Source organism: Nannospalax galili, unplaced genomic scaffold (assembly GCF_000622305.1).
Source record: "Nannospalax galili isolate Female #2095 unplaced genomic scaffold, S.galili_v1.0 scaffold448, whole genome shotgun sequence".
NCBI lineage: Eukaryota > Metazoa > Chordata > Mammalia > Rodentia > Spalacidae > Nannospalax > Nannospalax galili.
The window spans coordinates 60,159-74,307 of record NW_008359324.1 but is presented as its reverse complement, the minus strand read 5'-3'; the positions used below and the strand labels follow the sequence as shown (position 1 = coordinate 74,307).

Here is a 14,149-nt window from a genome sequence, read left to right as displayed (position 1 = left end):
TGAAAAATAACATTAAAGTAGGCAAAAAAAAAATTCTGGTCTCCTCTATACTTCTCTCAGGGTCAGCCCTGGTACTTTCTTCCTGAGAATTAGAGACTTAGACCTAGAGAACATAGCCTCACAGAGCAGAGATACTCAGTAAATGTAAATTGTTTGACTGTATGATCTTAGCAGGCAGGAAGGGCTTTATAGAAACAAATGGGATTTAAAATGGCCCTTTATAAGATAGGTTTTATAAGTGTATGCTGGGGGTGAGAGAAATCCCAGAAAGCATAAGCTTAATTTGGGGAGTACTGCTTAGATAAGGTGAGGGGGCTGATCAAGGAAAAGTTTGATATTACTAGAAGAAAAACAGATTGGGACTTTCATTGTGGAAGACATTGCATTTCTGACTTAGGAATAACAATGGTCTGAATTTTCTTCAGAAGGAAGTGATTAGAGCAACATGGCAGACAATGATGTAATCAGATTTCCTGAGCCTGGAAGACAAGGTGTATGTGGGCTTTCTAAATCTTAGTTTTCTTATAGAAGAATTTATTTATTTATTTATTTATTTATTTATATTTATTATTTATTTATTTGCTTTCCTTGATTGAACTGAATGAAGTTATGTGTCACTATCTACAAAGAATTGGTTTTACAGTTTATCCATGGATACCAAAATCTATGAAGTCCCTCAAGATGACATTATATTTGCATATAACCTATACATATCTTCCAGTATGCTTTAGTTATATTTAGGTAATTAGAGTTCCTAAAACAATGTAAGTGCTATATAAGCGGTTGCTATACTATATTGCATAAAGAAAAATCTGTATATGTTCAGTACAGATGCAACAAAAATATTTCAATCCTATGTTGTTTGGATCCATAAATGTCGAACTTGCAGATGAGGGCCCTGACTGTATTTGGCATCAAGCGATTGTGGTTTGCTGGTACGTGTCAGTGCACTGTAGTTTGTAGTCAGTGGTAATACTGGAACTATTTTGGCTGCTTTCTGTTCTTATTCACTTGAATGACTGCTGGCCTGAATTATACATTTTTTCTTTTTTTAGCTGATAAGTAAAATTGCTGGGTGCTGAGATATATCTATACATTGTGTAATGGCTAAATCAAGTGTATTTAGCATATGTAAAAGCTCACTTTAGAATGTTCTTTTCCGTAGTAAGAACACTTAAAAACATCTCATAGTAATTTTGAAGAAATGGATTCTACTTTCCTATTTACTTGATACTGTTATTCTCCTAGAACTGAAAGAGAAAATGAACACAGGATAAATAAATATTTGCTGACTCATGGAATATGCCTGATCTGTTATTTCTTTAAGTCTTATATACTCAATTAAAGTCTTAAAATTATTCCAAAAATTTGAAAATGCCAACCCACTGAAGAATTAGAAGAAAACATTAGAGGAGTAAAAGCAGCAAGTGGACTTGTACAAGGCCTGCATGAGCGCTCTGCTCTGCACTAGAAGTTGAGGCCACCAAGCCCCAAGTCCAACTGGTAATCACCTCTAGAGAGCCAATAGAAACACTTTTAAAATCAAGACTGTTTCACAAGGATATAAAATAATTTGACTGTGATATTTATGGCAGTCACATTCATACCCATTTGTTAAATGTGAGGCTTTTCTAGAATAATCTAGGTATTTGTGGAAACCAGCTGTACAGCTAATTTGCTTGCTTTCTTTTCATATATGGAACACTGTCTCTTCTGATAAGAGAATGCAAGAATCTGTTTCTTACATTGACTGACTAAGGGCTTTGTCCTCTCTTCTTCAGAGACACGGAATACAAAGGGCTGCAGCTTTCCCTGGATCAGATCTCAGCTTCCAAACCCACTTTCTCCTATGCCAGCAGCTCCACACCCACCATCACTGACAATAGGAAGGGCGTGAAGACTAGGCTCTCTAGCTCAAAGTCAAAATCCAGGACTTCCCCATACCCACAGGTAAGTACATGGATGTTTTGCAACTTTCTTTTCTTGTGACTTAGTTTGATCTTGAAGTTGAAGAATTATAAAAACAAATTAACCATCTGTTTTAATAGATTAAAAACTATAAATCTGGAAGCTTTTCTGAAGCTATGTTTTTATCCTCTTCTTCCTTTAAAAATGTCAATGAAAATTATGAAATGATTTTGTTGTTTGCTGTGTTTATATAAAGCTTATGAGAGTCTAGTTTTCATAATCAAAATTTCTTTGTTATTTCCAGGGCATTGATTCTACTTGTCCCTCCCCCTGCTTCCCAACAGTGATTAAGCAAGAGGATGTAGCAAGCACAATCACATAAGAGCTTGGTATAGAAAAATTAAATTAGGACAGGAACTTTAAAAGGAGAAAATTAAGAGGTGGAAGCAAAGAATGAAGATTGATGTTCAGTAAGAGATTTGGACACAAGTTGACTGCAGGGGAAATGGACAGATACAACCTTTCAGATGACAGTAAGCGTAGAAAACAAGTCTCTTATCTCTGTAATATAGTGAGATTATGAGACTCGAAGGAGTTATTCTAGAAACACTACAGGGTACAAATACTCAACAAGGAGATCTTCATATTAATTTGTACTTTGGAAAATGAGTTTTATTGTTCCTTTTTACTACTTTCAAGGAAGGATAATTTGGACCTTTGGGTGCCCCTTTCCTAAAATATATGTGACTGTTGGACACAAAGATGAAAGAAGAATTTAAATTAGGAAATATTATATTAAGGAGTTTGCTCTTTGTTAATTAGAAATTAACACACACATATGCATACACACACACCTTGTTGAACCTCTAAAACATTATTATATAGTTTATTTTTCTTCATGCTTACCTCTTAATATCTAAATTTTCTATCAGTTCACTAACAGTAGAAGCTCTTAAAAATATTTTAATTCCTAAGCTGGGTGTGATGGCACACACCTTTCCCAGCACTCTAGAGGCAAAGGCAGGTGGATCTCTGAGAGTTCAAGGCTAGCCTGATCTACATAGTGAGTTCTAGGCCAGCTGGGGCCACAGGAGACCCTGTCTCAAAAAGACATCAAAAGGACCCCCCCCCCCGCGCAATTTTTAAAAAAATTCCTAATAGATGGCTTCTTGTGTTTGGCTGGTGAGGAGTTAGATTTAAAGTTAAACATGTTGTGTAGTTAAAAAACTATAGAGGAATAAAAAGTAGAAAATCTTTATTCTTTACTTAAAATTCTACTTTTTTCTTTATCTATATATAGATATTTTTATCTATCACTTTGTTCTGTGATAGATAAAAATCACACATATTTTGTTTACATGGGATTTCTCGTGTTTATTCATTTTTGAGTTACACTTGTATAAATGTAGTCCTTAGAATTTTAGCTATTTGCCTCCTTTGAAGCATAACAATCATAAGTTTAAGTTTACCTAACATTCAGATGCCAAATAAAGGTTATTCTTTAATTGTGTTTATTTTAGACAAGCATGGAGGTAGGTCAATCATTGTCCAAGTTCCCACAGTATGGGCTACTAATATATACACGTCAGAAATGGAACATGCTTTTTGTACTTTTGAGGATCCACTGGCACAAGCTGACAGGTGAATAGGCATTCTCAATTAATTGTCCTGGTGTGAGAGTATCCTCCAGGGGCACATAGAAAAAGTGTTGCAACCGGGGGAAAGCTCATTGTTTCTGCTGAAGAAAACAGCTTAGAAATCTGTCCATCTCAGATTTAAATGTCAAGACATTTTAAAGAAAAAAAAAAGAGCTTTAAAAAATATTATTTGGTCCAAATTTCCTTAAGAAAAAACTAATCTTTAGTTTTCATACAGCACACTTTGAGTCAGCAAATAATAGCTGAGGATTTGTTTTAGAAGGATGCTACTGTGAGATCTGGGGGCATGGACTGGAGAAGTTAAATGGTGAAAGAAATATATTTAGATTTTTCAATAAGTTATACAATAGAGTAAGATGTGTTATAAGAGATGATGATATAAAGAGTTTTGTGAATGCTGTCAATGACACGGATTCTGGCCTGTTTATGGGAGGTGGGGTTGATCTAACTTTGGGGCCAGGATTCAGGCATATGGAAGTAAGAAAAGGGGAGCTGGAATTCAGGAAGACTAAGCTTTTGAGGAAATGCAAGAACACACCGATAGTGTGATTGGGCCTGGAAGCGGAGTGGGAGGGTTGGTCTCTGAATGAGTGAGTGATGCACTTGGAAACAGATTGGTGTCAAATATACGAGTGTCACTTGGAGGTAGGATGTGAGAAGACTGATACCATCAACTATTCAGACTAATTTTAACAGCTATGGTGTGAGCCTATGAAGACCTAAATTAAGTTCTTTACTGAAGTAAAAGGCAATGTAAAGAAACAATGGTCTTTTTTTTTTATCCTTGGCTTCTTATTATAGATTCCGATCATTATAGATTTGTTTTGAAATTATACTTTAACATGCTTTCAGTTTTTCAAGACAAATTTATATTGAATTCCTCCATATGTATTAATGGATGAATAATGATGACCGAGTGATGGTTTGAGTTGTATTTAGTTTTAGATACTCTGCCCATTTTTCAATGTAGTCTTTTCTTTATTCTTATTTCCATGCAAAAATTCTCATTTTATTTTTCAGAGGGCAGTATCCAGAGAAAAATGGAGCTTATAAAATAATAGCTTGTGCCTCTTACTACTTAGGTAAATGGTGATTTAATGATTCTATAGTATTTATTATGTATCCTTTACTGACAAATATTAGGTACATCTAGAAATTTCTAACAGATGTCTGATGAATGGCAAATAGCAATTGTGCTCTTTTGAATGATTTAGACATTCTTATATGAGCATTCAAGACATGTACAAATTATAATTCAGCACCGTCACCTAGTTTGGATGGAGTAGTAGATGGACCTTCAGGCTCTTCCTTCATATTAGACATCCTTGGAAATAATTTTAGACTTGATTATATTATGACTGTTTAATGAATGATTCAATCACCTTTGAAGCTCCATGTATTACTTGGGATGGGAAAGATCAAAATAGAGTTGTTTTGAAAAAAAAGCTGTTATAAGAAATATTATAGTTAATTTCCAAAGATTTTTTTCATATAGCTACTGTGCTGCTGTGTAGCAGCTGTTCTACCATCTTTCAGTTGCATTTTATTGTTGGTTTTATATTAATGAAAACAGCAATATATTTTTTGTAGTTCTTTTGAGTTGGAACTTCTGATTTATGGGATTTATTTTTCAGACCTTATATATGATAGATTGATATGTTTCCATCTATTTTATTGCATCTAATCCTGACTACTCTAATACCAGTTGAAAGTTATCTTGCTATGACTTGTCATGTTAATCATGAATACATTGCCGCCTGACTTCAAAGTTTCTTTAAACTTCTTACATTGGCATGTTTATAGTTGTGTTTAATAGAGTCAGTGTGTACAATCCAAGTAAACTCAGATGCATCATGTTGCTCTCCTCTTACCTTTTCCCTAATCAGTAGTAACCAGTACATGGTGTCATCTCTAATAAAGGTGCATGTATTATACAATGGATGCTTCTGAAATCTGAAAGTATTTAATCACTGGCTACAGACACACTGTAACACTTGTGAGCTTTATTCTACATCTGAGTTCTTTTTGCCTTAAAGGTTCTTTCTGTCTTTTCTCTATTACACTGAGAACCCATCATTTTAAATTTCCAAGAATAAAAGTATTGATAATTTTGCAAGAAAGTAGCTCCATTACGCATAGTACTTTAAAAAATATTTTAACATTTTATTTATTATTTTTATTTTATGTGTATGAGTGTATTGCTTGCATGTAAGTAAGTGCACCCATGTCGTGCAATGCCTGCGGAGGACAGAAGAGGCTATCAGATCCCATGGAGCTGGAGTTACAGATAGTTGTTAGCTGCCATGTGGGTGCTGGGATACGAACCCGGGTCTTCTGCAAGAACAACCAGTGTTCTTAACCACTGAGCCATCTCTCCAGCCCACACATAGTACTTTTATCATTACTAGTATGGATATCCCTCATTTGGTGTCTTATATATAACATGAAAACATGTATTTCTTGACTATTTTTGACAAAATACTAATGTATTTATATGTTAAATGAAGTCATCTTCCTAGGAAGTCTTATACTACACAGGCTTATTTATAGTAATAGAATGTTGCCATGTAGCAATTAAAGGTTTATCTCTGCCTCCTGTAGAAACATCAGGAGATTGCTAAAACAGACACTTTTGGCTTTTCTAGATTATCTCCATGTATGTTCTTCTTAGTATTATTTTAGAAAATATTTTGTTCAGTTAGGCGAGACCTCTGTCTTTGAGTTTGTGCTTTGTTTTTCTCCCAAGTTCTTCATTTACTTAAATACTGATGATAGGCAATAAAGTGCTAAAGGTGACTATGTCCATGGTCTAGTTGAGGAGACAAAACTAGCCCTCTAGAGATACATGACTGGTCATAGATTCTCAGGTCCACAGCTTCTGCCTTGGCAACTGGATGGGGGAGGAGAAGACAGTGGTATATAGGGGTATTGACCTTTGCCTACTCTTCCCTTAATAAATTCAAAAAGGTTGGAAACATATAAAGTATCTTTTCTGACCACAATGGTATGAAATTAAAACTCAGTAAGAGGAGGAAAACTGAGATATTCACAAGTTTATAGAAATTAGACAACACACTCCTGTGCAACTAATGAGTAAAACTGAAAAGACTGAAAAATCTTGGAACAAATAAAAATGGAGACAAAGCATAGCAAACAACATACCAGATATAGCAAAAATAATACTAACAAGAAGGGTTTTATATATATAAAGATTTTAATAAAAAGGAATAAGCATTTGGAATATAGTTCAGGGGCAGGGTGCTTGCCACTGGGTTTAAGACTCAGTACCTCTCCCTACACAAAGAAAGCAACCCCCCCCCAAAAAACCACAAATCAAAAAGAATGATTTCAAGCTAGTTTTATGCCTAAACATGAAGAACAAACTGAGCATAACATTTGCAGAAGGAAAGAAATAAGATTACAAGTAAATAAAAGAGAAAATCATAGTTAATATCAACCAAACTTTCAAATCTTTCCCTGGACCAAACAAGGAGAGAAGGACACAAATAAATTATAAATGAAATGAGACAATCCAGTTTATGCCATAGGAATATAAGAACTCTTGAGAGATTATGTAAATAATCATACATGAACAAATTGGCTAACTTATAAGAAGTGGGAGCACAGCTAGGAGATAAAACCAAGTTTGATTCATTAAGACACAGAAAACGAATAAGGAGATTGAATCAGCATTTTAAAAACTCTAAAGAAACCTGGGCATGGTGGCACATGCCTTTAATTCCAGCACTCAGAGGCAGAGGCAGGTGGATCACTCTGAGATTGAGGCCAACCTGGTCTACATAGTGGATTCAAGGCCAGTTGGGGCTACAGGGAGTCACTGTCTCAAGTAAAGCAAAGCAAAGCAAAGCAAACCTAACCAAACCAACCAACCAACCAACCAACCAACTAACCAACCAACTAACCAACCAACCAACCAACCAACCAACCAACCAACCAGCCAGCCAAACAACAACAAAACAGAGCAACCTCTGAAGGGGCTGGAGAGATGATTCAGGGGTTAAAAGCATTTCTTTCTCTTCCAAAGGACCCAAGTTTCACCTTGAACTCTTTGTCTTCCTGCTTCCAACTCCCAAGTGCTGGGATTGCAGGCGTAGGCTACTATACCCAGCTGTTTTTTTATGTGTACTGTACACTACTCTTTTCTTTATAGATAATAGTCCCCTTTTAAAGCTCAGCCCTGAGTTATGGTGGTGTGAGTTTGGTTCTAAACACCCACATCTGGTGGCTTACAGCTGCTTTTAGAGCCAGCTCCAATGGATTTGATGCCCTCTTTTGGCCTCTGGGGGAACTCCCACATATGTGACGTGCATTCACATAAACAACATAAAAATATATAAATAAAAATAAATCTTAAAAAAGACAAGCTCATGATCACATGGCTTCATCAGTAAATTCTACTAAACATTTAAGTAAGAACTAATGTGAATCTTTTTCCAAACTTGTCCAAAATGATGAGATTACAAACTAATTTGACAAGGCTAGCACCTTGATGCTATAGCCAGACAGAAATGCCTGAAGAAAAGAAAACTGTAATATCATTGATGAACATAGGTGTAAAAAATTTTACCTCTATTAGCAAACTATGTTGAATATCACATTAAAAGGACAACACACCATGAATGAATGAGATTTAGCCATGCAAGGACAACTTAACACACAAATCAGCAAACATAATATACTACACTGATAAAATGAAGTTTAAAATTTGTATGTTTATAAAAATAAATGCAGAAAAACAATTTGACAAAATTTATCATCCTTTCATAAAAACTCAAAGGATTGCTTATAGAAGGAATGTACTTTAGTATAATAAACCCCACAAATAGTGAGCTCACAACTAACATCATGCTTAATGGTGAAAAGCTGAAAGCTTTTCTTTGAATATAATCAAAGTACATTATATGCATGTATGAAAATCTCATAATGAAATGTATTATTTTCATACAATTAATATACACAAATAAAAAGTATAAAGATCAGTATCAAGATAAGACAAAAATAGAAAAAAATTTGTAGAGCCACAAAAGACCAGGAATGGCCAGAGCAATCTTGAGAAAAAATAACAGAGCTAGAGACATCATACTTCCTGATTTCAAACTATATTACAAAGCTATAGTAATGGAAACAATACATTAGCATAAAATAGTGGAACAGAACAAAGGGCCTAGAAATAAATCCATGCCCACATACTCAATTAGTATTTGTTTGCTAGTTTGTTTTTGACAAGGTCTCCCTGTAGCCCCGACTGGCCTGGAACTCACTATGTAGACTAGGCTGGTCTGTCTCACAGAGATCCATCTGCCCCCTGCCTCCTAAGTGCTGGGATTAAAAGCATGTGCCATCACACTCAGCTCAAAGTCAATATTTGACTAGCATGCCAAGAGTACTTAATGCAGAAAGGATAGTGTCTTCAGTAAATGTTGGGGAAAATTGGATATCCAATTCAAAACAATGACCTCGACTCCACCAAATGCTAAAAAGAAAAAAAAAAAAAAAAGTCCAGAGACTGAAAAAAATAAGGAAAATTCCTTAACTCCTTGATATTGCTCTTGGTAATTTCTATTTTGATATGATACCAAAAGCATAAGAGAGAAAAGCAAAAATAAACAAGTAGAGCTGCAGTGATCTAAAATGTCTCTGTAATTAAAGGAAACATAAATAGAATGAAAAAAATAACTTTTTTTTTAATTTTCAAATTTTATTTTCAAGTTTTTTTTTTTTAGAAGCATTTCATTACAGCTTAACTTTTTGAATGGTAGGAAATTTTCAAACTGGATAGCTGATGTCGATTTATACAATATATAAGGAATTCATACAATGTAATGGAAAACAGTCCCGTGAAGACGGACAAAGGGTCTGAATGGGCATTTAAAGTTTTTTGATTTATTTATTTTTATTTTATGTGTATGAGTGTTATGCCTGCATGTGTGTAAGTGCACTGGAGGACAGAAGAGGATGTTGGATTCCCTGGAACTGGAGTTTCAGACCGCTGTTCTCCCCATGTGGCTGCTTGGATTAGAACCTGGGTCTTCTGCAAGAACAGCCAGTGTTCTCAACTGTTGAGCCATCTCTCCAGCCATGACATTTTTTAATTCCAGAGAAGGCATGTAAATGACCAACAGTTATACAGAAAGGTGGCCAACATCACTAATCACATCTGTTATGATGGTTATTATAAAAAAGAGAAGAGATAGCAAAGTCAAAGACATAAAAGCAATGGCACTCTGTGCTTCCAGTAGATTGTAAATTAGTGCAGACATTCCAGAAGAGATTATTGGAGTTTTTAAAAAATTAAAAATGGAGCTACCACATGTTTTAGCAATATCATTTCTTTTTAGCTACCTATAGAAAAAAAATCTGTATCCCATAGGGATGCTGTACCAAAGCATCATTCACAATAGTGATGGCATGGAAATGACCTAAGTGTCCACTGATGAATGAATGGCTAATTAAACTATTATTTGTGATGGAATGTCATTTAATATCAAAAGAGCTAAATCTTACCATTTGTGAAATGTACCAGATAATAGTAAATACTATATGATTTCACTTTTGTGTGGAATTTAAACTAGTCAAACTGATAGTCAGTTTTCCGGAGTTGCGAGGTAGGAAAGAGTGAGATGTTGATCAAAGGATATAACTTTTAATTTATAAAAATGGGGGCCTAACCTTAAACATGGCGATTGTAGTTAACAACTTACAGTATATACCGAAATTTGCTGACAGTAATCTTAAGTTTTCATACAGATGCAAATAGTTAACCAAGGGTGATGATAGATGTGTTAACAAACTTGTTGGTAGTAATAACTTTACAATGTATACTTATCATGTTGCATACCTTAAATATATGTTTTGTCAGTTAGTTATAGCTCAATAAAAGTGGAGGAAAGATTCTGATGTATGTTGTTTGCTGTATCATCTATGCTGTTCCAGTTTTCTTTATTTTTCTGTAGTTAGAGAAGAAAACAGACCTATCCTACCATTTATAGCCACCAATGTGGAATGGATGAACCCAGTGCAGGGCCTTTAAGTTTCATTTTCCTCTCACAAAGTCACAAATATGATAGACCCTCTTGCAGCATACAGAGGCTATTAGTACACTTGCCAACCCATCAGCCTAAATCTAGGAAACAGTCAAGAGCATTTTAGGCAGTGCTGCTTTTGTCTAGACCCAGAACAAAACAGAGAAGACCAAATAAAGCTGCAGTAAGGGCTGAAGCATGTGGCATCACTGGTGTACACCTAATTCAAACCCAACTTACCTGCCACATACATGTGCTAATTCCGAGAGTCAGTTTATCAGTGAAGGGGTATGAGTGCTTCTGGCTTATGGCCAATACCCATCATAGAAAGCAATTGCCATTAAAATTCATTCTAGTGCTCTTGGAAACCCAGGATTTACTCATTGGCTAGACCTACTTTTACATTACCTGAGCAAATTGTATATTATTGATCATTTACAATGGGAATTTCTATGATTTAAAAGCTTTAATTAAATGCTTATTCTCTGTTTAAAATCCTCAGTGCAATGAAAATGCATACAAGTCCTTAGGAATTTATTTTTGAATTTATAAAAGAGATGGATTGTGAATTTCGTGTTTGAGAACAACATTCTCCACATAGAACCCCATGGGTGATCCCTTATAGAATGACCCTGGAGGAAACACAGCCCCTGGTCAGGGTAGCTGATTCCCTTCCAGCTGCACATCACTTGAATAGCTAATGAGATGTCTATGATGGTTACTTTTGTGTGAGAAAAATGAGTGAATCAAATTCCAAGAACATTTTTGTATCTGTAGGGGGTGGATTAAGTGATGACATAACATTCCAAAGCATATTTGAGGCATATTACAAAAAGCTTCCTGTTTCTCCTTCATGAGCTATATCAGAGAATTGACAGGTATAAAAGATTTCTTGCCAGAATATTTTTTGAGCTAAAAATAACTAAAATGTTGACTGGAATAAAAAAGTCACAATAAATAATAGATTATAACATAAATGAATCAAATAATTAAAATATTGAGTGAATATTTTGTGAACCCATTCTTAAATATTGATTTTGGAAGCTAAACGTTATACTGTTTTCCAAAATGAAGAAATGACCAAAATATTTAGTTTCTAAGTAATTGAATTTAGTATTTTATTTATAATCATTTATAATTAATGGATACATTTGCTACTGTTTCTTTTGTGAAATCACCCTCAATTCTGGATGTGATTCAAGACATATCTTTTTTAAAGAAATATTTTCTTGGGCTGGCGATGTATCTCAGTGGTAGAACACTTGCCTTACATGAACAAGGCCATGGATTCCATATATAATACCATACACCAGAAAGGGAAAGAGGGAAGAGGAAGAGGAGGAAGAGGAGGAAGAGGAGGAGGAGGAGGAGGAGATTGTTCTCTATTTTTTTCTTGTAAAAATTTCTTTTAAAATTCCTTTGGAACTATCTGAAATTAAGATGAATTTCTCAGGAGGGTTCTTTTCCAGTGCTAAGCATTTATGAAACATGGAAATCACATTACATGCAGCTATTTTTAGTGTATATTGTATGCAGAATTATTTGTGCTGTTTATTAAGAAGACAATGAATTAAAGAAATGGCAGCAGGAAATTTCTAGTAGGAGAGCAGGAATGTAGACAATAATTTCCACTTGGTATTATCTTGAAATTTCAGTTAGTCATGTTTTCTAAGTCTTAAATTTTTTAAAGTTAGAAATGAACTTTATTGTTTACCTGTAGCCACACAATCATAGACAGGTAGGTTTAACCAGCCTCTCACATTAACTAGATTAGCTTGTGTTATTTTTGGTTTAAAAACCATTTGATTCTGACAATTTTTCGCTTACCCTTAGGAAAACCTCTGGCAGTTTCCAATATGTGCAAGCCACAGTTATTCCTTATAGTAAACACGACTCCTGTTTGGGGGGAGCATCCCCAGCAGTGGAGGTTGTTGTAATGGACATGCTGTATTACTTTAATCTAACTCTTTTACCATCTGTTCTTCTCATAACAGTGAATGAAAAAAGAACATATTTTATGTTTCAGGGTTACATTAATAAAAAGTAAGATAAAAGTGATTTAAAAGCATGCATATGTTCTTAGTTCAATACAGTCTGCATCTGTAATGTTTTTTCTCATGGTTCAGACACAAATCAAGAGGAAAGCTGCTCATGCCTGATAGAGTGAAAGTTTTTCATGGAAAACAGGACTTCACCATCAGAGAGTCTTTCTCTATGTTTAACAGCTAAAAATGTTAAAACCTCAATGAGCTGCCAGAATAAAAATAGATAACTGTAATATCTATTGTTTGAACATCTGGCATTTTCCTGAGCTGAATCATGACTGCCACATCCAGATGAATGCAGAGCACGTGTCTGGAACATGCTGTTGAAGCAGAATTGCATCCTAGGTCTGTTAGCACAAAGAGGGCATGTGTGGGTGTAACTGTATGAGATTTAGAGACTGTAGAACACCAACAAAGATGTGTGGCGATGACTTATGGGGTGTACAAGTTGTTAAAAGTCCCATTACAGCATGATTTTGTTGCCTTTTTTTTTTTCTTTTGAAAATCTATGTATGTCTAATTAAGGGATAGCAGAAAGATCAAGGGTTTTGGAATTGTACCTCACCTTCAAAAGTTCACAATCATGCCACTTTAGGCAAATGTTTATTTTTCAAGCCATATTTTCTATGACTGAAGTAAAACCATGTCTATGGAAACTTAAAGTGTGTGACAGATAGCAAGTGTTTCTAAGGGTAATTACTGTTATGGGTATTAGCATATGCAAATCATAGAGTATATTGTCTCTAAATCATAGTTAACTGATCCTACCTTAACAACTCAAAGTATTGAAGGAGAGAATAATGTTTCCTGTCTTTCAACTCTTTTTCTTTCTACTCAAGTGCATGCCATAATGAGGTTATTTTCTGAGCCTTGTATTCCCTTTCTAATGCGAACACCTTGAAGGGTGGGGGTGGGGCTCTGCTTTTCATATCAGCTGGCAGGCTGTAGTGTAAATAGTTTTTGTTGGATGCTTACAAGCCTTAACTGATGGCTCAGGTTTTAACAGGATGAGATAATCTCTTCTGTAAGGAACAATTCTTTTATGAGCTGGATCTCAAAGGGGAGCCTGATGGGTGGCATTTGGCTTCAAGAGCACAAGGGTATTCTTCATCTCATTTGTTTTTAAATGTGTAAACATGAATGCTTGTTTTAAAAATTAAATTTTAGTAGCCGGGAGTGGTGGTGCATGCCTTTAATCTCAGCAGAGGCACGTGGATCTCGGTGAGTTCAAGGCCAGCCTGGTGAGTTCCAGGACAGCTGGGGCTACAGGGAGACCCTGTCTCAAAAAGACCAAAAAAAAAAAAAAAAAAAAAAAAAAAGAAAAAAAAAAAAAAAAAAAAAAAAAAAAAAAAAAAAGAAAAAAAAAAAAACCCATTAAATTTTAAAAACAAACTGGGTTAATTAAGGTACAGAGTACTTAGAATGACAACAAAATTTCTAAGAAATGGAAACAGAAGTTTCAGTAAAACTAACCCCCAATTAATTTACCTTTTTT

General features: G+C 34.9%; 1 protein-coding gene across 1 annotated transcript in view; it reads left to right on the top strand.

Annotated features, from left to right (window-relative positions):
• The window catches only part of Sim1 (SIM bHLH transcription factor 1), an 80,274-nt gene that overhangs the window by 43,829 nt on the left and 22,296 nt on the right, over positions 1 to 14,149 (top strand). The window contains exon 9 of the mRNA XM_008822936.2: positions 1,782 to 1,950. Within this exon, the coding sequence (XP_008821158.1) occupies positions 1,782 to 1,950 (169 nt within the window). The remainder of the gene's footprint in view (positions 1 to 1,781; positions 1,951 to 14,149) is intronic.